The sequence below is a fragment of the Haemaphysalis longicornis genome, unplaced genomic scaffold, assembly GCF_048455015.1.
Source record: "Haemaphysalis longicornis isolate Haplotype H1 unplaced genomic scaffold, Haemaphysalis longicornis Haplotype H1 scaffold_3, whole genome shotgun sequence".
In the NCBI taxonomy this organism is placed as follows: Eukaryota; Metazoa; Arthropoda; class Arachnida; order Ixodida; family Ixodidae; genus Haemaphysalis; species Haemaphysalis longicornis.
In genome coordinates, this window is record NW_027526335.1 from 33,683,687 (window position 1) to 33,710,831 (window position 27,145).

The following is a 27,145-nucleotide window of genomic DNA, read 5'->3' on the forward strand; positions in this document are numbered from 1 at the left end:
TCCCGACAGAAGTGGTTTGCACCACAACCGCTGCTGCCTCAGCAAGCGGCGTGGTGCCGGGTTGGGCTGCGTGAGGCAACCCAGCGGGGGGCGGGGGCGGGACCAGGTCAGACTCGCTGAACTGGGTCCCTGTGGAAACCAGACGCCGCTCCGCCCCCCCGGCGAGCCGCGTCTGTGTACCTCCCCAGAGGGAAAGAGGCGAACCTCTGTCGCGCCTCCGGGAAGGTGATGTTCTCAGTTACCTTGATGTTGATTATCTTTTTTCCAAGTTGGAACTTTTCACACTTGCGGGAGTACGCTGCATGCGGCCCACCGCAGTTTACACAAGTGAGGGTTTCGGATTGGCAGTTGTCACTAGGATGATCGTGCGCCGCGCATTTTGCACACGTCGTTCGGCCACGGCAAGAGTTCGTACCATACCCGAACTGCTGGCACTTAACACAGCGCCGCGGGTTCGGGATGTACGGACGTATTGAGCACCGGATAAAACCTGCATATCTATGTTGTGGGAGAACTGCGCGGTCAAAGGTCAAGATGATGTGCTTAGTGGGAATCTCCTTGTCGTCTCTACGGATAGTGATGCGTCTCACAGCAGTGACGCCCTGATCCTTCAAGCCAGCAAGGAGATCCGCATCCGTTTCGTTCAGGAGGTCTGTCTCGGATATCACACCCTGCGAGCTGTTGAGGCTCCGATGGGGTGTGACCCTGATGTCGAGATCAGCCAGTCTAGTCTGAGCTAGAAGCTTTGTGGACTGCTGCTTGTCATTTACCTCGATGAGGAGTTCACCAGTTCTTTGTTTTTTGGCCTGATATGATTTTCCTATTATTGCTTCAAGATACTTGGCGATCAAGAAGACTGACTGAGATGCTAGAGGGTGGGTTGGATTCAGGGACTCCATGACAAGAAATCGAGAGTAATGATCTGGTTCAGGAAATGTCAGAGATGGCAATGGGGGAAACGATACTTCGGTGCGGCCCCTTTTAGGGGGCCGATCACGGATGGGGGGGGGTTTAAACAATACCATAAATCATAGTATAAAAGCAGGGAGACGGGGGTACTTTCTCCTTTGACCTTACCCTGGTAGTCAAAGAGGTCCCGGAGCTCCCTGCCTGGTAGACAGGCAGGGAGCCCATCGGCCGGAGCTTGACCAAAGCTCCGACGGCCACCGTTTACGGCTTCTACCCTTCACCTTTAAACACCTCGCCACGGTTGGACACGGCTTATGTTGGGAGCTCGGGGTCCACGGTGTCGCTGCTCACCGTCACCATGAATACTCAAGGTGCCCCGTGCAGGGGATAGGTTTCTCTACATGGCGCAGTAGTCCGGGAGAGCGATATATGCGGCATGATTTGAGACATCGAGTAGCGTGATTACGCCGTCAACGATAGCGTTATAATACCACCTGCGTATTCGAATAACTCATGTCAGTAACATGCGAAGGGACTGTTCCGTAGCCAGACAGCTACGAGATCCTAGAATGTGGGGACACCTCACGAACACCCTCACATTGAAGAGAAAATTAGCTGGTGCTCATTTGCACGCGAACGTACCACACTAGGCCCGTGTGTAAGATGAACGCGCTCCAGTGGGAAACGAAGGTCCACGCGTTCCTTTTGCGCACAGTCCACAGGTAGTGCGTCAGCTGCCAGGTGCGGAGGAGCATGAGGAAGAAGTGGTAGTGAATCTCGCCGAAGAACACGGCCAGGTCCGACGTCGTTGACGCACCGGGCCTGCGGACACGGTGGCGTGTGAATGGTTCATTTCTCATGTCACCAGCTTCGGTTGTACGTTGCCAACACAAACAGGCAGGTGAGCTACACGTGTTCGCAGACGTCTTACTAGTAAGAAAACAAATGTGGCTGCTCAAAACGCAAAAGCTTCGAGGACACCTTAACAATTTTAACACGAAAGTGTTTTATGTCCGGGTACACCAAGATCTCACTCACGTCATATTCGTCATGGAAGTGACAACTCCAGAAAAAGTGTCATTGACGCTGCGGCGCTCGGATTCGAGTCCATGCCCTCTCGAGCCCTCTCGTCGGAACGGGAGGTACGTGGCACTCTACCGACTGCGCTATGAGCAGCGACGTAAGCAGTTCTACCAACGCGCCTTATGTCCTTCCCTATGACTCGTTCAGATGGTGCTACTGTCTAGGAGAGGCGAAACGAAGCAGCGCATCATGACGCTATTGAGTTGGCGTCTCGATGCCACTGCCTTCGTGTTCGGGGGACGCGCGTGAATTGAGGTACCATCCGCTGTCGCGTTGTTCCCATGGCGGTTATGTGTTTCAAGCTGCTATTTCTGTGGATGTAATTTCTGGTTTTGTTGTCCCTGAATAAACCGTTTTTTTTTTATTATTCTTGCGTGTCGGCCGTACTTCGTCTGGCGGGGTCAGTCTCGCGAACCCTTCGCAGATGAAGGAGGTTCCTTTAACATTCAACTGCTCCTGTGAAGGCACCTTTCACATTCGTGTTTTACCGATTCCTAGGAAAGAGGGATCAACCACAATATTTTAAAATGTTGAGAGTGCGAAAGCGAAAGAATTATTGCCGAATGGAACGCCGCGGACGCCACCGGGCATTCTTCCTCGCGTAGAGCGTCCCGAATAGCTGTGACTGCTGCGCCGCAAGACGAGAGGACCAGAAGCGGGCCGCAGTGCAACGCTCCGCGCGAGTGGAGCGGGAGCCGAGCAGTTTCCGCTAGCGCCGCCTCAACCGGCGCACATTCCACTTTTACCCCTGCATATGCGCATCCGACGTATTGGCCGGTTCCTTTTTATATGTTTTACCCCTGAGGCACGCGCTATGGATTGCATCGCTCCCACTGAGAATTCAGCAACTGTTTTGCTGCTACAGACAACGCCTACGCCTGGTATTTCGCTGAGTGCACAATTTACGCTCTCGCATTAGAAAAAGCATCTACTCACAAAGAAAGGGAGTTCTATGTGACAAGTTCGGAGGAGAAAAGTGTTTGCAGAATTTCCCAAGAAGGAATATTCGGATAAATGCCTGCGCCGCTCTGCTTTACACCGGACCTTTTTTTAAGTCGGCTTCACTACTATGCACAAAAGCACCGCTAAGAATACATTTCTTCAGGTGTCATATAAGCCATCTAATACCAGTCTAGGAAGACTACGCTAATGAAGGCGTTTTATATGTTCGTAACAGAATAGTTGAAAGCTTTTTTTGAACGCTATATATTCGTGGGTCATGATCTCATTAATAATGTTTTAAAGTAGCAAGATGGCTCCCTCTAAATTGTTGTTGCAGGCGCGGTATAAAAGAAGTCGCAGAGACCGAGATTTCCTTGCGTTATTCCGCATTACAACGCCAAAAAGAATGCTTGACAGGAATTGCCTTGTGGCAACAAGTGTTTCCATCGAGGATCAGCCTAGTGCGTGTAATGCCAAGCAAATACTTTCTTGATTACCAAAACATGTGCTAAAACCCAATGGCCGGTAAAACGGTTCAATCTAAACCCCCTACCGATCATACTAAAGTCAATCAACTAATTTGGATCACAAGCATTGACATCCTTTTCCCATTTTCATCCGTGTTTGAGGTCGAAGGCGTTTACCCACTAAGGCTCGTTTTACACTCCTTCTCAGCCCCCTAAAAAAGCCCTGTGGTATCTGAACACTTCGGTCCTCGGTAGGGTAGATCCTTCATAGGGCACTTGCACCATTCTCATTGTAATACAAGCATATTCGTAAATGTTTGCACAACATTTCAAATCCCAACATTTTTCTAACTTCCGCCGGTACATTTTTGTAACAAACAAAAACATGAAATAACATCACATGCTCCCAACAATATGGTAACAAGTATAGAAAGTATAAACTTTTACTGAATCAATGCCACGGAAGACTGCAGGTACGTCATGAAGTTGTATACGTGATAAGGTACGTCATACGTATGTATAACTGCATACGTCATAACTGCAGGTACGCCATATACGTCATAAACTTGTACTGAATCAATACCGTACTGCTATATAAAGTTGGATACAGCAGTTTCCTTGTTTCGCTCGCAGTGTTGCCAGCATTATCTTCTGCCATGGCCTCGTATCCTAAAGGAAATCGGCCACGGGATGATCTTTTGCTTGAAACTTAGCATGCACAATAGTGTTCTACGAATCACGCGTACAGCATGTGAGCCCACGTTCAAGAACCCGGTACGTTTTCACTAAATGCGCAGCTCGCTGCTGAGCAAATTCGATCATTGCGCGAACGTTTAAATTCCCCTGCGGGTGGAGAGGATTTGTTCTCTCACGTGATGACGAGCACGTGGAAGACGAAGAGGAAGAGCGAAGAGACGACGCGGACCAGGGTGGCCGCGTTGGGCACGCCGTGGACGCAGGCCTGCCAGATCCCGGCCAGGTCCGACATGGCGCGATACATGTGGTGTGCCTCGTCGCCTACGAGCAGCAGCAACTCCCATTCCACGAGGCTCATGGTGGCGGCTCCAGCTGTCGAGTACACACGCGCTAAGATTGATGCTACCACGCTCACTTCGACAACGGTTGTAAGAATAATCATTTACTTTCTTGGCGTGAAACAACTTTTTCCATCCTGCTCAGCATGGTTTCCGTAAAGGTTACTCTTGCGAAACCGAAGTAGCCCTTTTTGTCCAGGATTTGCATACATGTCTTGATACTAACCGGTAGACTGACGCAATAATTTTGAATTTTTTCAAAGCGTTTGACAGGGTACCTCATAAGCGACTGCTAATAAAACTTAGATCCTAAAATTTACATTGTGACATTCTACCTTGTATTGAAGAATTTCTAACTAACCGCTCCCAATTTGTTTCCCTCGATGCAGTGTACTTTAGTCCCCTTCCAGTAACATCATGTGTCCCACAAGGCTCCGTTCTCGGGCCTCTTCTCTTCTTAATTTACATTAACAACCTAACTTCGCATGTCTCCCCCAGTATCCGTTTGTTTGCTCACGACTGTGTAATCTATCGCCCAATCACTAACCCCACTAATCAAGCCGCTATCCAAGACGACCTTAACCACGTACAAGAATGGTGTGACCGCTGGCTTATGAAACTTAATACTAAAAAAATGCAAAACAGTCTCATTTCACCACCGCCACAACCCTTTTCTGTTCCCGTACGTAATTGATAACGAGGGCTTCATATACAAATAGGGGAACAGCGCAACACAGACAAAACACAAGAAGAACAAGGTGCAACCACGAGCGCTCGTGGTTGTCACCTTCTTCTTCTTGTGTTTTCTCTGTGTTGCGCTGTTCCGCTATTTGTAATTATGCACCAACTCGCCCAAGCCTTAACCCTTGGGGGCTTCATATAATTATCTCGGTGTCACCCTATGCAAAGCTCTTACCTGGAACATGCACATTACTAACGTTATATTATCTGCGAACAAATCTTCAAGTTTTCTGAAACGTCACCTTCAGCACGCCCCAAAGAATGTGAAACTGCAGGCGTACAAGTCACATATCCGGTCTAAACTGTATGCGTCTGCAATCTGGAGCCCACACCAAGCATATCTAATCGACTCACTCGAGACAGTTAAAAACCATGCTATTAGGTTTATTCATTCTTCGTATTCGTGTAATACCTGTTTATCATCCCTCAAAAAAGAATCGCCTCTTTTAAACCTTGATGCCCGCCGCCGTATTTCCAGCCTCTGCCTTTTTCACATATTCTTTCACAGCCCCCTCCGTCATCCCTACATTATCCCACCAGCACACATATCTCACCGCACTAGTCATCCACTTCAAGTCGCCCGACCACGTTATAAAACGACCACTTTTTCAATGTTTCTGTTTTTACGGACTACAAACGACTGGAATGACCTTACTCATGACGTAGTCATTATTTCCTGCCCATCAACATTTTTGAACCACTTGTCAACTTATCTTTCACAATGAAAAACTCGTAGCAAATAAAAAACTATATTGTCACCCCACCCCTTATGCAATAAAGTGATGTGATGAGGGTCCCCTAGCATCTGACATGCACTACCAGTGATTATGTCGGAAGATCACTGTGTACCAGGGTTGAAAGAATACTGAGTAGAGATTCCATGTGGCATGCATTAACAGAGATTGTGACGGAAGTTACTTTATTTTAACGTGAAACAATCGTATCCATCATTGACACAGCCATAACCTACTCCGTCACGGCACCGTCACGTCAAAAAACCTAGACGGAGACGTAACAGAGTAGCGTTCGTACTAGACATAGAGGAAAGAATTCTTTTTTTCCTATTCTTTCCTCCGTGGTACTGGAGCTCTCCGTCAGAGTACAGGGTGACAGGATCGTCTGCCTAGCGATCAGTTTAGCCTAGAATTGAGCGCGCTTAATCTGAAAGGTACAAAAAATGGCTTGGATTTTTACGTGCGCTCAATTTCGCTTAATGTAGCCGTAAAAATTTGTTTTCTGATTGGCTGGTTCACCATGGCGCGTGGTCCCGCCGCGTTAACGGAAGGGAAGCGTAGAGCTCGGCTTCCCGTCACCGTTGCACAGTTTTCGGCGACAAATCACCCGAGAAACCGCCGCCCATGATTGAAGACGGTGACGTTACGGGGTGAAAGACGACTCTGTGAATGATGCCTTACGCTACAAATCCGACTTTCGCCTGCTCTAGCGCGCTGTGCCATGAGTGCCATCCACCAGCGACCGAGAAAGACCGTTAGTCGCGCCGATGCTGAAAGACACACAACGCGTGCTTTGTTAGTGAGTGCCCAGTGCCGGTGGTTGGGAAAGAAGGAAAGTCCCAATCCCGCCGCAAGTCATGCCCATTGCCCACAGGTTATGTCGACACGGCCGCAGACAGAGTAAGGTGGGCGTGGGCAGTGCGACTTGCTGAGATACGCGCGCCCCGCACGCAGGTCTCTTGACAGCGCTGGGAGAGAGAGTATGTCGTTTTGGAAACACTACAGATGAGGAAAGGGAGGAAGTAAAGTGTAGAAGGATGGCCCAACATTCGCACAAAATAACTAAAGGCGCGTTCATAGAAACTTTGAAGTTGGTGCCACGGGGAAATCCAACACGGGGAAATCCAGGCACGCTGAAACGCTGCAAAGCGGTAAATATTGGTACATTCATGAGTGCCGAAACAGAGGCTCATATGAATTGTCTTCACTTTGTCGCAAAAATAATGCGGACTGTGAAATTTTACGTGTGCAACAAATTACTCTGCGACTTGCCGTAATCTTTCAGCCGTGTTCGTCCCCAGGAAACGAAGCGTCGGCTTTGCCTCGTTGCTAAAGCTTAGTCCTGAGAAATTTTGCAGCGTCTTCAGTTTCACTGGTCATCGGTTAGGTAGCGTGTCATGGTGGCGAAACAATGACGTATCTGCCGGGAAGCAGCGCGGGGAGAGGCGAGGAGCAAAAGACGAGAATGAGAAGTAGCTGGTCACAGGGACACGCTAGAATGGCGAAGCGGCTGTACGAAAACCGCAGTACGAAAACTTCTCCCGAGTATTCTTGCTTCCACGCTTTGGAAGGAAACTCAGAGGCACAAGCACGGCTGAGTTCCTCGACAAGTACCTACCGTACGAGTGTTTCTTCTGTTAGAAAAGCTTTTTTTATCTCGAAAAATTATTTCGCATCTGCGGCGGAAATTTTCTCCGTGGCTTTTACACCGAGGGACAGCATTGGAGCTGAAATCTAAACACCGGACAGAAAAAAAAAAGATATAAAGCTGAAATTCCCCAAGCCTTTGCGCCCTCCCACTGGTACATTCAGCTCTGATTCCGCAACTCGCGGTTGTCTTGATGTAACTGTCGAGCACGTGGATCTATGCACAACGCAAGAATTCTGACCACATCCTTTCGCAGCTCTTAAATAGCGTGAAGTGGGACGGCATCCACAGGCAATGAGACATTTGCAGCAGTTGCAGATTCACTCCTTTGGGCTTATTCGTTCCGCTGCTGTGAACTAAAACTGAAAACATTAAGGGTTTGATGCCTTGTAATGTGTTAATTTTATGGAACTGTGACAGTCGCAGGCGATCAACCACGTTCCTGTAGGTAAATTATAAATTTCGAGTACCGAAATTGAGATTTAGGGTACGTTGTCAGGACATCACCTCAGTCACACCGATTAACATAAGAATAGTAGGAAAGGCAGCGTACCACGATAAATTCTGAAGACTCTTTCCTGATTTTGTTCCCACAAAGAGCTAGTATAGTCTTTCTTTTTTTCCTCTAAATAATGCGTGCCTACTCTCACGTTTATTGCTTTAAATTGTGACACGGTGTGTAACTTATGCACGAGCGTTTAGTGTGTCCCACAGCCGACCTGCTATACAGTGTTCTTGTTTCCTCAAATAGCAGAAAATTTCAATTTACCAATGTCGAGAAGAGAAATTTAGTCGGGGAACAATGGTACGCAGCTCCTGAAGTTCTGGGCACATGCTTCCCTCGCTCAATCCTCTCGGCGGATGACGACGTGCCGATTCCAGAGCCTGCAGAGAAGAATGACTCGGATTTAAAAGTTGTAAACTTAGTTATCACGAGCGAAAAGAAGTCTGTTTGGCTTGGTTTTGCCGACTACGCACACAGTGTTTCGTGAAAATTAAGCTCCTGGATAATTGGGTTCAGCCTGTCGCTCTGTCGCTCGCGCTGAAACACATGCACAGACAGCCCAGGCGACGCGTTACCTACGGTGAAACTGAGCGACCAAACACCGGCGAATCAGCCGTTAAACCTTCGCCTAGTCACGCAGCGGCAAGGCTCCGAAGCAGCACAGCTGCGAGGCCTTTCCGCGGAGCACGTGGCATGACGTCACAACTGCCACACTCGCGCCCCAGCGGCTCAAGGTCATTACGACGCTGTGAATGACCTTGCGAGACATGGTGTAGTAGAACTCTCGCCTTAAAATTCCCGGACATCCGTCGGGAAGCGCTTCCTATGGCTTGCTGGGTAATAAAAAGGTGTCATGATTTTGTATTATATTTCGCCGCGGTGGCTCAATGGCTAAGGCGTTGTGCTATTGAGCTCAAGGCCACTAGCTCGATTCCCGGCCGTGGCACCCGCTTTTCTGATGGAGGCGAAATGTGAAAACGCCCCTCTGGTCCAGATTTGGGGGCACGTTAAAGATCCCCAGGTGGTCAAAATCAATCCGGAGCCCTCCATACGTCGCCCTTCATCGCCTGTGTAGCGTCGGTGCATTGAAACCTCATAATTATTCAACCCTCAATTCTCGGTATGAAGGCTCACTTAAAAGTATGAGAAAACTCAGTAGATAAAAACCAGGTGAAGATGCTAATACGTTTTTGACACATGTGACGTGCCGAATATGAATGGTGTTTTAATTATTTCTGCCTCCATCAATTTACAAAAAGCTTTAGCAATTTTGACTACTATAACGGCTTTCTGGCATCTCCTGAAAGCAGCCTTGTGGTTCGCATTTCGCTGTGACCATTCCACAGCTTATAAATGCTGAGAATATCGCGGCAGCATTAATTGTTTAATAAAGAAATGCTTCCATCGACGTTCCATTGGACCGTAATCGCAAGTTCTACGAATAAATGTTTCGTTCTCACTGGTTCTTTCAAAGCAGGCCCGAGGGACGTGCTTCTGTGAACGGTCGCTTCAAAGCGGAATCCGGCCTCTCCTCCGTAGAGCCGGTTTTAAAGACGGCAGTATTTATTTGTATATTTGAACGCGGAAATTTTTGTCTATCTGTATGTCTGTTTGTCTGTCTGTCCGTCTGCCTGTCTGTCCCTTGATTCAGCCAAAGGCCCAAAGACGTTTATATGGCCAAAACCATTTCTAAACATGTAAATCTAGTGGCAGCGTTCATAGTTGTCCACATGACTGAGCAAAAACAAAACATTGCGGACATCTGAGGCACAACATCAGTACAAATGTAATACAGTCACCCTGCCGTTCATTCGGACACCGAAAATACGGACACACTAGTTTATTCGGACACCTCCGCGGCACGGTCACTTATCCCACTAAAGTACGTGTATATCCACGACCGATAGTTTGGACACCGTACAGCACGCCGTTCGACTTTTCGGACTCCAGCTTCAGTGCTTTTGAAATTTTTGCCGCCCAATACCACCAGTGTGTTGCACCGTACAGCACGCCGTTCGACTTTTCGGACTCCAGCTTCAGTGCTTTTGGAATTTTATGCCGCCCAATACCCGCAGTGTGTTGCAGCCTATGGACCAAGGTGTCAACAAAAACTTGAAGCTGTACTACCGATCGCACCTTCTAAATCGTGTGCTGTTTTGTGTAGACAGTGACAAAAGCTACGTTGTGGACGTGCTGTCGGCTATCAGCATCCTGGATGATGCTTGGAGGCAGTGGCGCCGGACATGATCCGCAACTGCTTTCGGCATGCGAAATTTGTGGTTGGCAGTGAGTACGAGGATAGTGATACAGTCCTGAACCCCGCAGCTGAGATGCCACCTGCCACAGCATCCGACATTTTCGATGACCTCCGTGGTAGCGGTGTCGATGTTCGAGCGACTACATTTGAAGATTTCACCAACATCGGTAGGGCCGTCCTGCTGTATGCCGGGTTCGATGAGGATCGTACGCCAGGTCCTCGAACCGGCGCAGATGGACAGCAACTACGATGATGACGTGCCACCAACGCCAGAGGCATCAAATACTGGTCTCGCCGGAGCCCTTATAGTTCCATCGCTGCCTACAGTAACGGACAAACACTGGCAGAAATACAGGCGGACTCAGTCGCGGGGAGGCGTGCGCGTGTACATACGCGCATACATACGTTTTTCCAACCGTTGGGCTAATGAAGCTTTTTTTAACACAAAGTGCTTTATTCCAGGCTTCACGAAGATTTCACTTACGTCATATCCGTCACGGAAGTGACGCCAGTACAACGAAGTAAGTGGCCTGTAAAGGGTGCACCCCTGCACATATGGTCTTCTTGCGGGGAAGCAACCTTTAGTAAGAGTACGTTATACTTCGGGTTGTTCGTTTTCGGGTTTTATATTTTAACACTAAAATGTTTTATACCGATATACACCAAGATTTCACTGACGTCATATCTGCCACGGAAATAACACCAGTACACATTTGCCGAAGCGACCCGCCAGCAAGACGTCGCTCGCCAGCACATCCACAAGACGGCTACCAACCCGCAAATTGCTCAGCTGCAAATTTCGCTGCACATTTCTTTTTCGTGTTTTACCGATTCCTATGATAGAGGAATCAACCAGAGTTTTTTTTTGCTCCTTTTTTTCGTACTCCCGATAACTGGAACTTATCGGCGGTACCCGTCGAGTCAGCGACTGCATTTGTAGTCCTTTATGATAAATGACGTGGCTGCTTGATTTTTGCGATAGCAAATGAAATACTAGCCAGTGTAGACATTTGAGCTGCGGGGCACTCCCTTATATAGATAGATGCTTGGTGGTCATTCCTTTTGGAGCAGGCGAGCCCCTCAGAATGCGAGTGTATGGTAATGCCTTCTGGTGATGCCTTCTGCCAGGTGGCACCACCAGTCTAGCCAGCACTATCTTTGGGGGTTCGCTCTGTCGTTAGTATCTGCAACCCGGTTTTGGAATGGAACGACTCTCGACCACGTCTCTCAACGTGGCCTAAAGAACACCGAAGTACTCAAGTACGCTTCGTACTTCAGCGTACACAGACCCATGCTCTGCGGGGCTGGCAATGCGTCAGACGACGAGGAATGTGATGGTGACACTCATGGTGCCAGTGGTACTGGTACGACCGTGCAACAACATCCTGCCTTACACCCTGGCGTCACCGGAGATGACAAGGCATACACTTCGGCGCACCAATAGCACACGAGCACAGCCAGCGACACTTCCACGCAATAAATGCATTCATGTTCCACAAATATTTTTTTAACAAAACAGTAAAGATATACAGTAACACACACCAGCAAAACGTGGCAATGTCCTGGAGTTACAAACACATGCCACGCCATCGGAGCGAACGAGGTAAAAAGGAAATTTCCTTAAACAAACCTATATTGCATTTATCATGCCATGAGAGAAATTGTAGGGGAAGAGCATCACGGCTGGGCGGGGGAAGGACGAACTTCTGTAGCAGGAGCAGAAGAAGACTGTCGTCTTTCGGCGACATTTTCAGCGAGCAAGCAGATACACGGCCAATTTATCGGGAGTATTGCGGCCCGTACGTTGGTCCCCGTTTTAAGGCACGCACAGAGAATATAACAGTCTTAAACGGCGTACGAGGAATCCCGCCTTCCGTGTTTCTCAAGCGGGATCAAAGTTTGTGGTATAGGTCGATCACTGAGTTCTCAAGGCCGGGAAGTGCGAGGACAACGAACTCTGGAGGATCCTTCAATGAATCCTCCATTATTATTTGTTTTGTTCTTATTAGCCGACGGCCAACATAAAAGGAACAGTTTCCTCTTCCCTTCAAATTAGTTTTCGACGTGAAGCAGCTCTTGTGAAATGAGAGTTCGTAACAAATTGATACGAACAACACGTGACAGGCGGCAGCTGCTGGAGGCCCATCTGCGCTTTGATCTGTGCACGTGACCGTGCAAAAAATTCATGCTCGTTCAGGAAATCAATTAGTCATTAAAATCAAATAAAGTGAACGCAGAAAGTACGCGCATATGTGAATACTTCTTTTTTAAAAAAAAGCACGAAGCTGATCAGGCGCAGAATAAGCCATGAAATGCTGAGGTTACAAATTAACGAGCGAAATTCTTCTATTAATTTAAGAACACGATTCTAACTAGCGATGCTGATTACAGTGTTATAATTAACACTGATTATATCTAACTAGCGTTGCTGATTACAGTGTTATAATTAACACTGATTATATCTAGTTAGTACTGCTAAACTGCATTGAACTCAGTTATAGCGGCGCCTTACCTCTTTAGTTGGTAGCATACTGATACTGGACCATTCAATGAATTAGCTGCTCTATTTTCTCTCTCTCTCTCTCTCTCTCTCTCTCTCTCTCTCTCTCTCTCTCTCTCTCTCTCTCTCTCTCTCTCTCTCTCTCTCTCTCTCTCTCTCTCTCTCTCTCTCTCTCTCTCTCTCTCTCTCTCTCTCTCTCTCTCTCTCCTTGTTTCCTGCTCTTCGATCTTTTTTTTTTTTCCAGTGGCCAATGACTTTTCTCTTTCTTCATGAATGTAATTTTTTGTGTTGTTATTCATTTATTCTATAAGTCTTTGTAAATTTGTCTGAACGAGGAGAACGAATGTTGTGTTTAAAAATGCTCATAAACATTATTACCTCATATATCGTAGGGACCCCTTTTACAGCCCATTCCTGAGTTCTGGGGGTCCCGCCTGTATACTTACACGCACATATATATCTTTATTGTACCAATAAAGTTTAACAGAAACCTCTAGATACTTCCGGTGTACTATTACTCGTGAAAATGCACTGTCCAATGAGTTACTCCTCCCGGCGCTTCTTTCCTTATAGAACGGAATCGAATTACATATTAAGCATCGCACACCGAAAAAACCGAAGTTTAATTTTCAATGCTAACTTCGGAAGACAATACTGCGGAAAGCTGGATAACTTTACGGTAATAAATCATGAAAGTAACTTTGTGTAGTGGTACCCATCATTCGATTTTTCCCTGCACACACTTGCAATTGCTAAGATTTCACTGTTTTCTAAGGAGTACCGGATCCTAGACAACATGCGATAAAAAGGTGTGAATGTTGTCTTCAGCTGTGGCTATTTTTTATTGCATCTTTTTTTAGATCTATTATCCTTTGTGTATGTTTGTGTGTTTGTAGACAAGCTACTTATATCCCTGTCTTTCCTTGGAATAAATCAGTTGTTAGTAGCGCATCTGTCTCGCCGATCTTTGTTTTTCTGTCCTCGTTTGTAGCGCTCGATTTTCCTTATGGTAAGATTTCACGGTGAATGTTCACCCACATTGCTACCGCATCAATCACTCGTACTACTTTACTCTCACTGTATGCGCAACTCAGCGATAATAAGCAAGCAGGAAGCAAATGTCCTCATGCCTTGCTCTAGTACGGCGAATCCGGGCAGTTCCCTGTTGTCGTAAACAGCTCACCTTATCTGAAGGACGTGCAGACAGAACAAAGCCAGGTAGAAGAGCAACATGTACTTATTTCCCGTGCCACGTTGGGTTTGAACCACGCTGGTCAAGAGTTCGACTGCCGACGCCACGAGGCTGAGAAGGTGGAATCCGACGTCCAGAAAGAATGTGAAGACGTCCAGGTCCATCACTCTCTGGCGTTATCAGAATTCCACCGATATCGCTCGAACGGCCCAATTTAGTCCCCTGCAGGAAGGGGACAGGAAAGAGCAAGAGCAGACTCTATTTCGTCTCCCGACGCGTATCCCGCGCGGGATGCAGCGAAATCTTGTTAGATGGAAATCGCTCGAACAGAATTGAAACAAAACAGCCGCACTCAGGAGTGTCTTGTGTTTAAGTAAAACATTTCTAGAAAATGCTGTCGCATTAAACGAAACTCACAACAAATGAAACAGGTTGTACTGATACATTTAACGAGACCACACTGTACAGCCTCTCAAATTTTTAATAATATAGCGGGAGCGACGACCCACCGGCACGTCAGCACCTTATCACGGTGTTCAGCAGCGAAGTAGTCGAGAGTACGCGCACGCGCTACATCTATAATACGCGCTATATGTGCTGTGTAAGTGTCGTCTGCTGCGCTGTTTCCTTTAGAGTGGTACACCCCCTCCCACTGCAGCTGAATGACTTTGTGCCCCACGCTGCTTAGCTACCTTTGGCGGTAGCGAAACGGCCTTGCAAGATAAGAAACACAGGAGGTGTGTTGTCCTGAGAAGAAAAGCGGAGCAGACGACACTCCCACATCAGATAGTTCTATGCACGTGCCCGTACCCCCGCCTAGATTGCCGGTGAACACCGTGATAAGGCGCTGACATGCCAATCGGTCGTGCTCCCGCAATATTATTAAAAATTTGGGAGGCTGTACACGGAGCGATCTCTACATGTTTAAAAAAACGTTACAAAGTCGCACTTGTAGCGGTAAACGCATGAGAGGAAACTGTATAATTACTTCTGTGTTCTCGTCTAGAATGAGCTGTTCTTTTGGCTAACGCTTTTTAGCGGGCCACTTTCGCGATGACAAAGCTAAGGGGATAGCGGTAAATGATGATAGGCTCCATCCTTACAGCATCGCCCAGAAAACGGTGAGTTTGTGGAGGATTATGTGCAAACGTATCAGCACTGACGTCCACACAAAATTATCGACATGCTGACAAACCGCCTAGCACAAGATGGGAAAGAAAAATAATGTGTGCGTATATGCGCTAACCAAAAAAACGATGCATGCAACGAATTACTGCTCATAAACATGAGGCACCTGATTCCAATTATTAATCAAGCCCCGGAGTGCGCGACATCGCCTTAAACCTCTCCAATGGTACGCCAATGTACCGTCAGTGGTAATTTATAGACACATATCTCCCATCACAAGTCCCATTCCGGATCTTTCCGACGGTAGTCCCAACAGATTTATTCTAAACGCGAGTCCTCCTTACCTGTGGGAAATCTCTGACGACGGGAAGAATTTTGATGTCATGTGGATGGGAGCCTCATCGGGGCCGCCTCCTCGTCCTCCTCGGCCCACTTGTGTCCACGCAGCAAGTGGCACATGCCCCCTAACATGGGATTATGATGATGATGATGATGAAAGGATGATTATGGTTATGATGATAATGATAATAATGATGATAATAAAATGATGATGTAAATGCGACGTCACAAATGTAGTGCATACTCCCTCAGGGGGATTGTTCACGTAAAATGAGTTTAAATCAAGCAGTATAAAATAACACGGTGTTATTGAAACGCACGAAAAAATAAAGACGAAGATACCGGCTCAACGTTTTCTTGAACCACAATGCAACCAACACACACGCACACAAAAATATAATAGATATAGCATTTATAACAATATTAGTACTAATACTATTACTGATTAATCTAGCGTTTGTGACGTGCCCATGTCAGCTGCTAGCCTTTGTATCGGAGCACGAATAACACAAAAATTACCAGGATCCCTGAGCACTTTTTATTGAAGTGAATCCGAAAGCATTGTGCCCAATTGACGGACGTGTCCTTTCCTGTTTTCCCTACGGAGTAGAATGTCGGCAAAGGTACCAGCGTTTTATTCTTTAATAAAGAGCCTCTCTCTCTCTCTCTCTCTCTCTCTCTCTCTCTCTCTCTCTCTCTCTCTCTCTCTCTGTATATTCTGTATTCAAAGAGAAAAGTATATGCAGCCGGATGGGATTGTATGCACCCGGATGAGATTGTCCCTGAGGAAGGAAGTTCCACCTCCGAAACTGTTGGACTAATTTATAATAAACAAGTTAACCGCAAACTTGTTCTTATCTTGTAACTATATATATATATATATATATAAAGCATAGTGAGGGAGACTATAGCGTTTGTCCAGTTTCTTAGATTATTTAATACCCAACAGTTTCGAAAAGAGGACCTTTCTTCTTCGGGGGTTGTCTTAGTATTGTTTTCTCTTTGCGTCTTCTACTTCTTTTCTCTCCGTTACTATAACTGAGAGCCTTGACCAATCTTCCTTGTTCGGCCTATACTAGACTTCACTTTACGAAGCCGTAAGACAAAGCCTTACGACGTGCCAAAGAAGGTCAAACTCACTGTACGCGAAGTTGCGGGTACAGGGTTAACGTACACTTTCTTGGACTATGGCGCATTCATGCTGACGTGGAAGCTCCTTTGAGTTTTTTTAAACCCGCCATGATCGAACGATGTCCTTTATCACCTTGAGGTCATCTAATCTCGTCTTCCGATCTTGTAGATTTTTGTTCTGCCCCCGCCTATTTTATTTTATTTTATTTACACTCGGGGCATTAAGAAACAGCCAAGAATTATAGAAACCACAGGTTTGCTAACGTTCGAAAATCGGAGCTACACCTCATCATGAGTCGGCGTAACGATGTCTGCCGTGGTTGCAAACTCTCTACCTCCCCACCGCTGCTAAATGAGTCCTGTGTGGTGCGCACAGACTGCATAGCTTAATTGCAGTTGGCAATGCGATTGTGTCGAGAACGGCTGACTCTGCCGCATGCCACAGTCAGCCTTAATTCATTAATCACGTGCTCTGTGCCGCAGGACATCGCCGTGCAGTCTAAGGCCCTTTGGTATTATGAAGCGAGGATGTTTACTACGGAAGACTTGAAGAACGGACTGACCTGACCTCAGCTTTAATCCGACGTTTTGAAAGATTAAGGGCGAGGATTGTGGTTAGCCTAGCGATGGCGCAACCCATCGGATAAAGTACTGCAATAGCAAAATGGAGACCGATTACGTCACCAGTTCATTCAACCAACTCAAAGTGTGTAAAAAAATGCTGCACTGAGCTGGTGGCATCAAGAGCCGTGTATTATCATGACAGCGACAATTACAAATATTTTACAGCTACTTTATTGTATCTCTCGATTCGTCTGACGGCCAAGAAATAGCAGGATTCGAACAATTTGAATTATAGAAGGCTTAATCCAAGTCTAACTGCTGAGGTCACAACACTAAAGGTGAAAAAAATGATCAAAGTAAAGCCGTAGGACCAGAGAAAGTGACGAAAACGGCACAGGAAAATAAACACTCAAAATGCAGCCGAAAAAATTACGCCCCCCTCCCCTCGCGGGAACCCTGGTGTGATGCAACGCATCTCATGGGGGGTTCCATTGGCGTTTTCCATCGTATTGATTACGCTTATAGCATGGATTCTCACGCGAAGGGGAGGTGGGCGTAATTTTCCATTTTCACCATGCAATGCACATGCAGTACACGTATGCTCAGGTACGGTCTTTACTGCAGACGAGAATGAGTGCCTTGTGGTCCGTAAAGTGCACAGGGGTTCGTCGAGTACTGCGAGAGAGTGCAAGCGTAACGCGGACGACCGTCGACTGAGACCGTCGGAGCGCGGCATGCCGCTTTATATTCACAGTGCCGGAAGGAGAGGAGAGCGCGAAGAGAGAGAGTACTGCACATGCGCAGCGCGCGCAGCGCCGCCCACCGGCGCCTAGCAACGGAGTGAGAGCGCGCTGCGCCAACCAGCAGCTGTTTGGGAGAGAGTGTTCGCTATCGGAGAGAGGAGAGGAGGAGAGGCGCAGCTGTGCGAACAACGCCGGAAAGACGCAGGAAGGACAAAGGGGCGAGCATGAGATGCGTTGCATCTAAAAAGCTATCCTGGTATCCGAACGTTACGCCCCGTGTCGAAAATAATGGTGTACGAAAATAGTGCTCAGTGAGAAGAATGCAAGCCTAGCTCAGCCAAAATCGAGTTACAGAAGAATTTCACGAGCTCATTACTCGAGTACTACCGAAGAAACAAGTAGAGTGTAATCTACCATGTTATCACTTTCACATTTTATTTGTGAAGTAATAATGAAACACCAATGTTACAGCTAGTTTTCAAATATCTTCACAATACAGATAAAACTCGAAATCTCCTCGGGAGGCCTTACCATTACACTCTAGGAAAACTATTCAGGAACAGAAAATAGTGCGCTGAATCCGAGTTATTCATACTGTCCTTTTAGTATTCCCACTAGGTTTCGCGAATATAACGCATTGCGTGGGATTATTTGAAGATTGACACTGACACTGACCAACTGACTAACACCGACACTTACACTTATAGTATATGAAACTGAAGAAAAAGATATTCGGGCGTTGAAATCCGAAACAAAGCCTTAATACGTGAAGCACCCCCGTCCCCACGTAGTTTGGACGGTTTGCGATCCGTGCAACCGAAGTTTCTGAGCACGAGGACACGGGTTCGATTCCCGGCCGCGGCGGCCACTTTTCAGGTGGAAGCGAAAATCAAAATTGCGCAAACCTTTAGTGTGTTTACCTTGGAATGAGCGCGACGGTACAGGAACAGTATGCGAGGTGAGCGGGAAAGCAAAGGGGGGCATTTCCTTGGCAAATGTCTGCAGAGACTATCGTTTTTGACGACATTTGCAACGAAAGGAGCAGATACGGGGCCAATTTTTTGTTCTTGCGAGGTGCGCATGCAGGGCTCTATGTTCTTCTGTGAATAACACTTACTGGCTGACCCACGTTTCGAACCCCGCGAACGCAAGAACCCGCACAAAAATAAGCGCGTGCAACTACACATGGTCATTCATGCAGCCAACACAGCTTGCTAGCGCGTGTTTGTTTTCTTCCAAGTCTTTATAGCAAGACGGAAATTTAGTATCATACAGCTGGATCCGCCATTTCCGTGGAAAATGGTCGATACTAGCAAACTCACATTGTTCTTGGAACTTTTTAATACTTCGCTTTCTCCTTGTGATTGTTGCCGTATGTAAATACACCATCTACAGCCTCCGTAAAAAATCGTTCACAAAAGGCATTTGCCCAGAATACCGCTGTCACCATCACCGTTTCTGACGCAAAACGAGTTGACAGTTTTCAAAACAAGCGTCCCCTGTTCTATACTGAACTCTGTCACCTTCAATGCAAGTACAGCTCTGGCAAAGCCACGTAGACGCTGGCACGTTACGCGGTTTAGTGTCCGCGTTTTACTCCTGGGAGGTTTTATTTGATCCACCTTCATGTGCAGCGCAAGGGGTGTCATGGCGCTGCGTCGGCAAAGCCCTACAACTGGGATACGTGTTCTCTTTCGGCACAGCGGACCGTTTATTTGGATCGTACACAACACGTCCTGGCAAGAGTGCTTCGTGCGGAGACGTAAATGACGCGGACGTGATACGACTGAACAGAAGTGCGTGCGCAGCAAACAGGGGTTACCGAGGGCTGAAAATTGACCATTGGCGCGTGGTTTTGCGAACTCGCGCGTGAAGTTCTCTGAACGACCTTGCTAACCTGCTGATATTCGAGAAACTGCAGCAGCTTGGGCTGGATTCATTTCACTTCCTTTTTCCCTTTTCTTCTTGTTTCTACAGTGGACCAATACTTCTTCGAAATATTACCGATGCACGCAGTGTTCATGTCCGGTATTAGTTGCGATAGCAGTAACCGTAGTGACACTCAAACGAAATTTTCTCGGAAATTCCGGCGCGTGAGATCATTACGTTCGTTGCGACTCTTTTTTTCGCGATTTCGTCACTGTCAGCCGCATCGTTTGCGCCATTCCCTGCGACATTTTGTGCATTTTTCTGAGTTTATGTAGGCCCTTTTAAACCCGCTTTCTCGTAAAGTTCTGAAGAAGCTGCTTGGGATCATACTAATGGTCGCCCTTGATTGCAAGTGCGCCATAACAACGTGATTATTCGTTTGTGCCCCGGTTTCTTTAGGCAACGGAAGCACATCAAGCCAGCTGTCAGGAACGACTTCATACGATAACTTAGTGAACTTTATGACAGATCACTGCATCCAGAAGCATTTGGTATGTTTAATTGCGAAGAACGTTGAAGCAATATGGCGGTACGGCATAGGCGGCTGAGCATTCTAAACATGCAGTATGCCTACGATTAGCGCTAATTTTGGCTGCTGCTCTGTCGAGTGATTAGTTTCGAAAATAGCGTATTGCCATATATATTTTTGTAATTGACTGCTTTTATTCTTCTGTCTTGCGCCATTTTGCCACTGGCCATAAGAAGCATGGCATATAGGTACGACACAGAAAGAAAGGACTTGTATCATGTCGCTTTTTTTGTTTTATCGTTAATGACAAATTCACTACTGCAATGTACACTGTCCTCCTTCCTCTGTGGCAAAAACGAATAAACAAAAGTGCAATGTATGCAGCCAACATTGTCCCGACTGCAGCCTTCAAGCTTCGAACAGCCCTTCTACTGACCTCAACCGGTGATGTGCGGTCATTCACGCGCAAAAAAGGTGTCAACAAGTGCCCACTCACTGGCTCCTAGAAGAAAACAAAGGTTCAAAACACGACCTACGCAGCTTTAGCATTGCAAAGCGGCATGTTCTTTTTTTTTTCTGCTAAAGTAACATTGAAAACACAACTGGACGGATTACCGGATCCCAGCAATGCGCTGTTCTATCACGGGAGGGTTGTGCGCCGCTCGTCCTCGGAAACCAAAGGTCGGCTGCACTACAGTGCGGGTCACTGAGGCAAAGCAGTCGGTACGGACTGGCGACTGTGTGACCGGCAGCTTCACCCTGAAAGTGAAAGCAGCATTGTGGCATCCTGCCTACAAGCAACGGAACATGGACGGCTCATTGGGCCTTATATAGTTGCAAAGTTAATAATATGTTCGGAGTGTAGAAAGTGGGATGGAAGGACTGGTGTCCTCCTTGCTATCATAAAACCTGTCATTTGAGCATGAGTTGTGTGTTTGTTTTAGGGAGCAACCGTTTGGCGCCCTTATCCGGGCTGAGCCGCGTCGTAACCGGGCTGAGCCGCGTAGTAACCGAGTGAACGATGAAAATACCGAATAGTAAAAAAAAGGAAAGGAGGTGAGTGTCGCAAAATTGTAAGGGGGCGGGAGGGGGGAGGGGTGGTTTGCCGAGGCGGCGCGAGCGCTCTCCGAAAGTGTGCGGTGGGGGAGGGGGGCCAGGATGCCGTATGGAGGATAGTGTCGCGAAATTGTGAGCGGATGGCGATTCCCCGTGGCGGAGCGAGCGCTCTCCGAAAGTGCGTGGTGGGGGAGGGGGGGAGCAGTATACTGTGCCCGCACGAGACGCCCGACGGCGCGACGCTTGGCGAAAACGTGAGGGGGGCGTGCGCGTGACTATGATGTGTGTTCGCTTAAGACGCAGTTCGCGGTCCCTTCCTGAGACGCACTTCGCACTACCGACGCAAAGGCTCATCATCGCTGTCATCGAGAGAACCCACGCGTGAGTGCTGCCTCAGCGCACTGCTGCTGCGCCCAAGTATCGCATTGGGGATTATCGTAATCGATGATGATGATGATAGGTGGGTTTTATTGGCGCAAGGCCGACTATGGGCAAAGAGCGCCAAAGAATCGTAATCGCCATCCAATTTTTCACTTGAAAACTCTAGCGGCCTGAAGGAAGGCGTTCGGGAATGAACGGATATTTGTGTGTCCCTTATGAAAGCGGACGGTGTCTTGAGCCAGCGCGTGCCGGGCCAAGCTCGGGAGCTCTTATGATGTGGGAGGGAGTAGTCATGCTGGCATTTTTTATCGCAAATCTTTTCGCTGCAATTTCTTCATGGTCTTCACCTCTTCGAAAATTAGACAGTTTTATGTTTTCTCTGGCTCCCCGACGTCTAATTGGAGCAAATTCTCAAACATAAGGCCGGCCAGTCACACTAGCACAACGTAGGTTGTAATAACGTTCATGATTTTTTGACGCATTATTGATTTTATGCTTTTATACCTTTCAAAGCCTGCAGTAGCCCATTCCTCGCATAGCCCAATAGAAGCCTTAAAAGCTCTATACGCGGTGTCCATTACTTACCCCTTTCTATTTTATCTGTGACCCCTTTCAACCGCACATTTATATACTAAGAGATTTGAACATATAGTTTTGAGAACGCTCAGATCAAACTGTAGGCAATGTAAACTGAGGAATACTAAGTATCGCTCACTTCCCCCTCACATTTCCGTCGAGAAACGGAAAGTTTCTCTCGCGCTCCTAGATACGAGACAAGAAAGAAATTCTGTTTTCTCTTTTGAGGGCCACTGATCTTGCGAACCGCACGCAGCATCTTGTACAAAGCCCTCGAAGAGTGAAGTAACTCCACGCTGAGAAGGATGGTTTTTTTTTTTCGAGTACATGAAAGTAGCAATATTTGGCATCACTTTCGAAACGCTCGCAAAGTGCCTTCCCCCGGAATACGGCGTGACAGTTCATAAGCAATTGCATGTACCAAGAGTAAGATAGCCCCCCAATAAAGAACAAAAACCTCCCCCCCCCCCAAAGAAAAAAATAATAATAAATACATAAAGCAAGCCGGAAACAAAGCCGTATCTTCGTTTGCGGCGCCAGCCGTTGAGTAGGGACGGATATGTTTCCAAACAACCTTCCTCGGAGGAGTAGCGGTAAATCCAGGATTATTTATCTAGGAGACGCGACGGGCCTGGTTGGACACTGTCTATCGCTCGCTGTCAGAACGGGTCGTTCTTCAAGCGTCCCGCAAAACGGGCAGGGAGGTCCGTGCGCGCTGTCAGGTTCCAGGAAACACGGGGCGAGTTTATGAAGGAGCAACAAATAACTGCTCTGCTCTCCGTTTATTTCCTAGCACTGCTAGATGACACGCTCGCTGCGCAATGCGCTTCCCGAGTTCTCGGAGGGGAATGTCCACTGATAGCTCTTTAATTCCCTAGCGCATCCTCATTGAGTTTAATGGTTGGGCATGAACTCTGGACTATCGTTTGGTGTGGGCTGGGCTTAGCTTTTATCAAGCGAAACACGAGTTGACATAATTGATTACCTTTTGTTCGTCGCCTTTCTTCAATTACTGGGTCTGTGGATAGAAGCGCAGTTAGGTGTCCTTGTGTTGATGTCGTTACGGGAATTATTTCTGGCTCAATTATGTCGCTTTCACACGGAAAAGTACAAGTTTCCCGTGTGTTGCCAAACCTCTTCACGTAATCGCATCTAGCACAGTTGGAAAAAACGGGCGAATTCCAGAGTGAGGACGTGCTTCAATACTGATTGCAGTGTTATAAGATAAAGTTGCTGCTTCGAGTTTTCTTAGAATATTTTGGCACTTCGTCACTACAGTGGAGTCTCGTTGATACGATTCGGCATAATACGTTTTTTGGCCTAATACATTTTTTTTATTTTCATTCCCGGCCGACGACCCTCAGAAATAATGCCATTTCGTATATTATTACGATTATATTTTTTCCGTAAGCAGAATAATACCAAAGCAAACGAGGATCTCGAACAACATTTCTTGAAATACTACGTTTATTTTTCGCTATACTAGATCAAACCACATACCAACAAGCCACGATTTGCACGTTGCAGAGCCGCTGAGGCCGCAAAAGGGCCGGTTTCGCGGCAAAAACATCGCTTCAAGCGTGGCTACAGTGCAGCGTGGTCGCTCCATCCAATGATGATGATACGTCAGGCGATGCACCGCGCAATCTAGCGAAACGTATCATAATTAAGGAAAGTGCGCAATGATCTCGGCAGGCAGCGACTTCCTTTCCCGACTTCTCGCCATGCTCCGCGCTTCCCCCGCTGTTATTTGTTCTCTTTCTGCCTTGCTGATGTGTTCAGCGGTGCTGCTGTGGTTCTGAGGATATTTTAACACGAAAGTGTTTTATTCCCGGATGCACGAACATTTCGTTGGCGTCATATCCGTCACGGAAGTGACGCCTGTACAACGAAGCAAGCGGCCTGTAAAGGGTGCACCCCTGCCTACAGGGTCGTCTTGCGAAAAAGCAACCTTTAGCACAAAAGAGTACGTTATATTTAGGTTGTTTGTTTTCTGGTTTTATATTTTAACACGAAAGTGTTTTATGCCGGGATACAACAAGATTTCCCTGACGTCATATCCGTCACGGAAACGACGCCAGGACACCTTTGTCCAAGCGACCCGCCAGCAGGACGTCGCTCGCCAAGCACACCCACAAGACAGCCGCCGACGCGCAAATCAAGCTCACCTAGAGATTTCGCTGCACATTTCACTTTCGTGTTTGAGTGATTCCTACGACAGCGGAATTAACCACAGTTTTCCTTTTTTTTTTTTTTTGCTCTCCTCTGGCTTCATTGTTGCACGTACCTGTGACAATGTCGTGGAAACGCAAAGAGCTCACTTTAAAAGAAAAAAATTGAAGTTGTATTAAAATTCTAAAATAATCCGAAGAAAGCGCGCGGATTTGGCACGCTAGCTCACTTTGCTAGTGTCAACACTCAACACTGTTGTCGGTCAGAAAGAGGAACTTCGAAAGAGGCTGCAAGTCTTCGGCCCCGGTGATAAACAAACGCGACGCGCGAAGGATCAGAAAACAGAAGACGTCCTGCATACATGGTTCAAGGAGGTTACAGATGCAGGAGTGAACGTCGACGGTCAGTCCTACGCGAAAAAGTTGACAACCCGCTCTTCTTGGACATTAAAGACTTTCAAGCGTCCGGAGGCTGGCTTCACCAATATAGGCACCAAATGCGTTGCCCAACAAAGCAGTATCGGCGAAGCGAAGAATACCGGCAGCTTCTTCTTTTTCATTTCAGAAGAAATTACTCTTGTAGGTTGAAAATAAGAAAGTAAAGCTCAAATTGAACTGGTACGTCAATGTGGCTCACTAAAAGTAAGCACCTGATGGCGTATGCATATTTTCCTCCTTTTTTAAACTGTCTGGATAATACGATTTTCGCACAATACGGTTTATCTTACGGTTTCCCTGAAAACCGTATCAACGAGATTTCACTGTCTTGAAAAGAAAGGCTGCATAAAATTATAAACCCGTTAGCGAAGCACCGCTGTAGAATTCAACACTCGTCAGAGCATAAATTTCACGGATGGCTCCTTCTTGCGAACTGGCAAGGTCAGGTGTTGTCCATGCAGACGCACGGAGAGGGACATATTCCTTATGTAAGGGGATATTCCTTGTATCCGCGAGCGACTCATTCTCAGAACGCGCTGTGGACAATATAACGGGGAATCTCTCACGTCGGTGCAACAGTGCCAGTGACTTAGCCTTCAAAAAAGTCCCCTACGATAACAACTCTCCGTAATGCAAAATAGGACCGTTGCCCTTCAGATATTTTGTGGGGCAATTTTTGGGAGAGACGTGTGTGTCCTTCATGGCTCCGTTGTCTTATGTTAATTTAAAAGCAAAGCAAAACTTACTGATTATCCCCCTCGTTCATTCCACTGCATCCTGCCAAGTTGAAGTTTAAGACTAGCCAGGGCCTTTCAAAAACCCTAAATTCAGTACCGGGCGTGTGTCTATTCTTTGCTTTATCAGTTCACAGCCTGTAATATCCGAACTGTACTAGCGTTCAAATTCTTCAAAATACAGTCGAACACGGATATAACGAACACGGGTATATCGAATTATTGTCTATATCGAACTCATAAATTATCCCCTCGAAAATTCTGTGTAAAAGTATAGGAATTCGTACATTTATATCGAACCGTATTTTTCCCGACATTGGGTATATCGAACGCCGCGCGAGCTGGAAGGTGCTCTTCGGCGGTCGCTGCACCCCCGATTGAGGTTGAGAAGGATGTCGAGGAATGCGCGGGCAGGGCGAAGACTGGCTCGCGGAACTAATCCCCCCTACCGGAAGGAATTTGCGCTTGCCCAGTCAGGCCCCGCTACCGGCCGCCGTAGCGTTAGCGGACGGAGCCCGGTATGCTAAATCTCTCTAGGCACACAAGCCCGAACGCTAAGAAAATGTGACAGTGCGAGGTAGGGATGACCCGACTGGGCATGTTCATTTGTTGTTGTTTTTTTCTTTTTTTTTTTTTTTTGCGGCTGCGTACGTTCCCCGGCTTGCCGAAAAAGAGTTTTTTTTTCTCTCTCTCTCTGGGTCTGTCTTCTCCCGATGTCGTCTCGGAAAAGGGAAGAGGGAACGAAGGCGCTGACGGCCTTCTCTTTCTTTTGCATTTTGATGCGGTTGCTGCTGTTTGGCGAGTTGTCCCGCACCTTACGGAGTTCACTGTTTCTCTCGGAGATGACCATCGCGAGCGCTTTGTTGGAGTCCGTTCAGAGAGCCTTGGAATTGTTACCTTCAAAGTTCTTGTGGTACGTGCGCGTTGTTCTTTTGCGCGTGTGTTGTGCATGGTGTGCGAAGGCGCAGCGTACTGCTGGAATTTTCTAGTTGTGCAGCCTCGAGAAGATCAAGAACAGCGTCTTTAATTTCATTTCGAGGACTAAGAAGCAGGCCAAGATCAGCGGTTTTTTTTACGGAAATAAAGCGTCCTGTTGCGTCGTGAGTGCGGAATTAGTCGTCATTCTTGAATGCGACGATCGGTAAGTGATTGTCCGCCATAGGTGAGGTCTCAGAGCCCATATTTTTTATATCGAATTTTTCATATATCGAACTATTTCGCGATCCCCTTGGAGTTCGATATATCCGTGTTCGACTGTATAGGTTCTTCTATGGCAGCCAGTCCGTAACAAGCGTTCTCGCACAGGTGAGTGACCGCCCGTGTGAGACGCCGACGCTACGTAGTGATTTAGGTCGCCTACCGAACCCTCAATTCCACACGACCAATGGTCAGTGGCGGGCCAATGCTCCCCAGTCAAGCCACAGGCGCAGTAATTCTATATGGACGGCACAGCCGACTCACGGTGGGTCTAACC

General features: G+C 47.2%; 1 protein-coding gene across 3 annotated transcripts in view; it reads right to left on the reverse strand.

Moving 5' to 3' along the window:
• LOC144174237 (uncharacterized) overlaps positions 1-27,145 on the reverse strand; it is a 165,115-nt gene that overhangs the window by 36,318 nt on the left and 101,652 nt on the right. For 2 of the 3 annotated variants that reach the window (XM_077702802.1, XM_077702803.1), the window contains exons 2-4: positions 8,328-8,443; positions 4,274-4,469; positions 1,552-1,731 (exon numbers count right to left, since the gene is read on the reverse strand). In XM_077702802.1, coding sequence (XP_077558928.1) covers positions 1,552-1,731; positions 4,274-4,455 — 362 coding nt within the window. In that variant the 5' untranslated portion in view covers positions 4,456-4,469; positions 8,328-8,443. The remainder of the gene's footprint in view (positions 1-1,551; positions 1,732-4,273; positions 4,470-8,327; positions 8,444-27,145) is intronic. The other variant, XM_077702804.1, reaches the window with a different exon arrangement.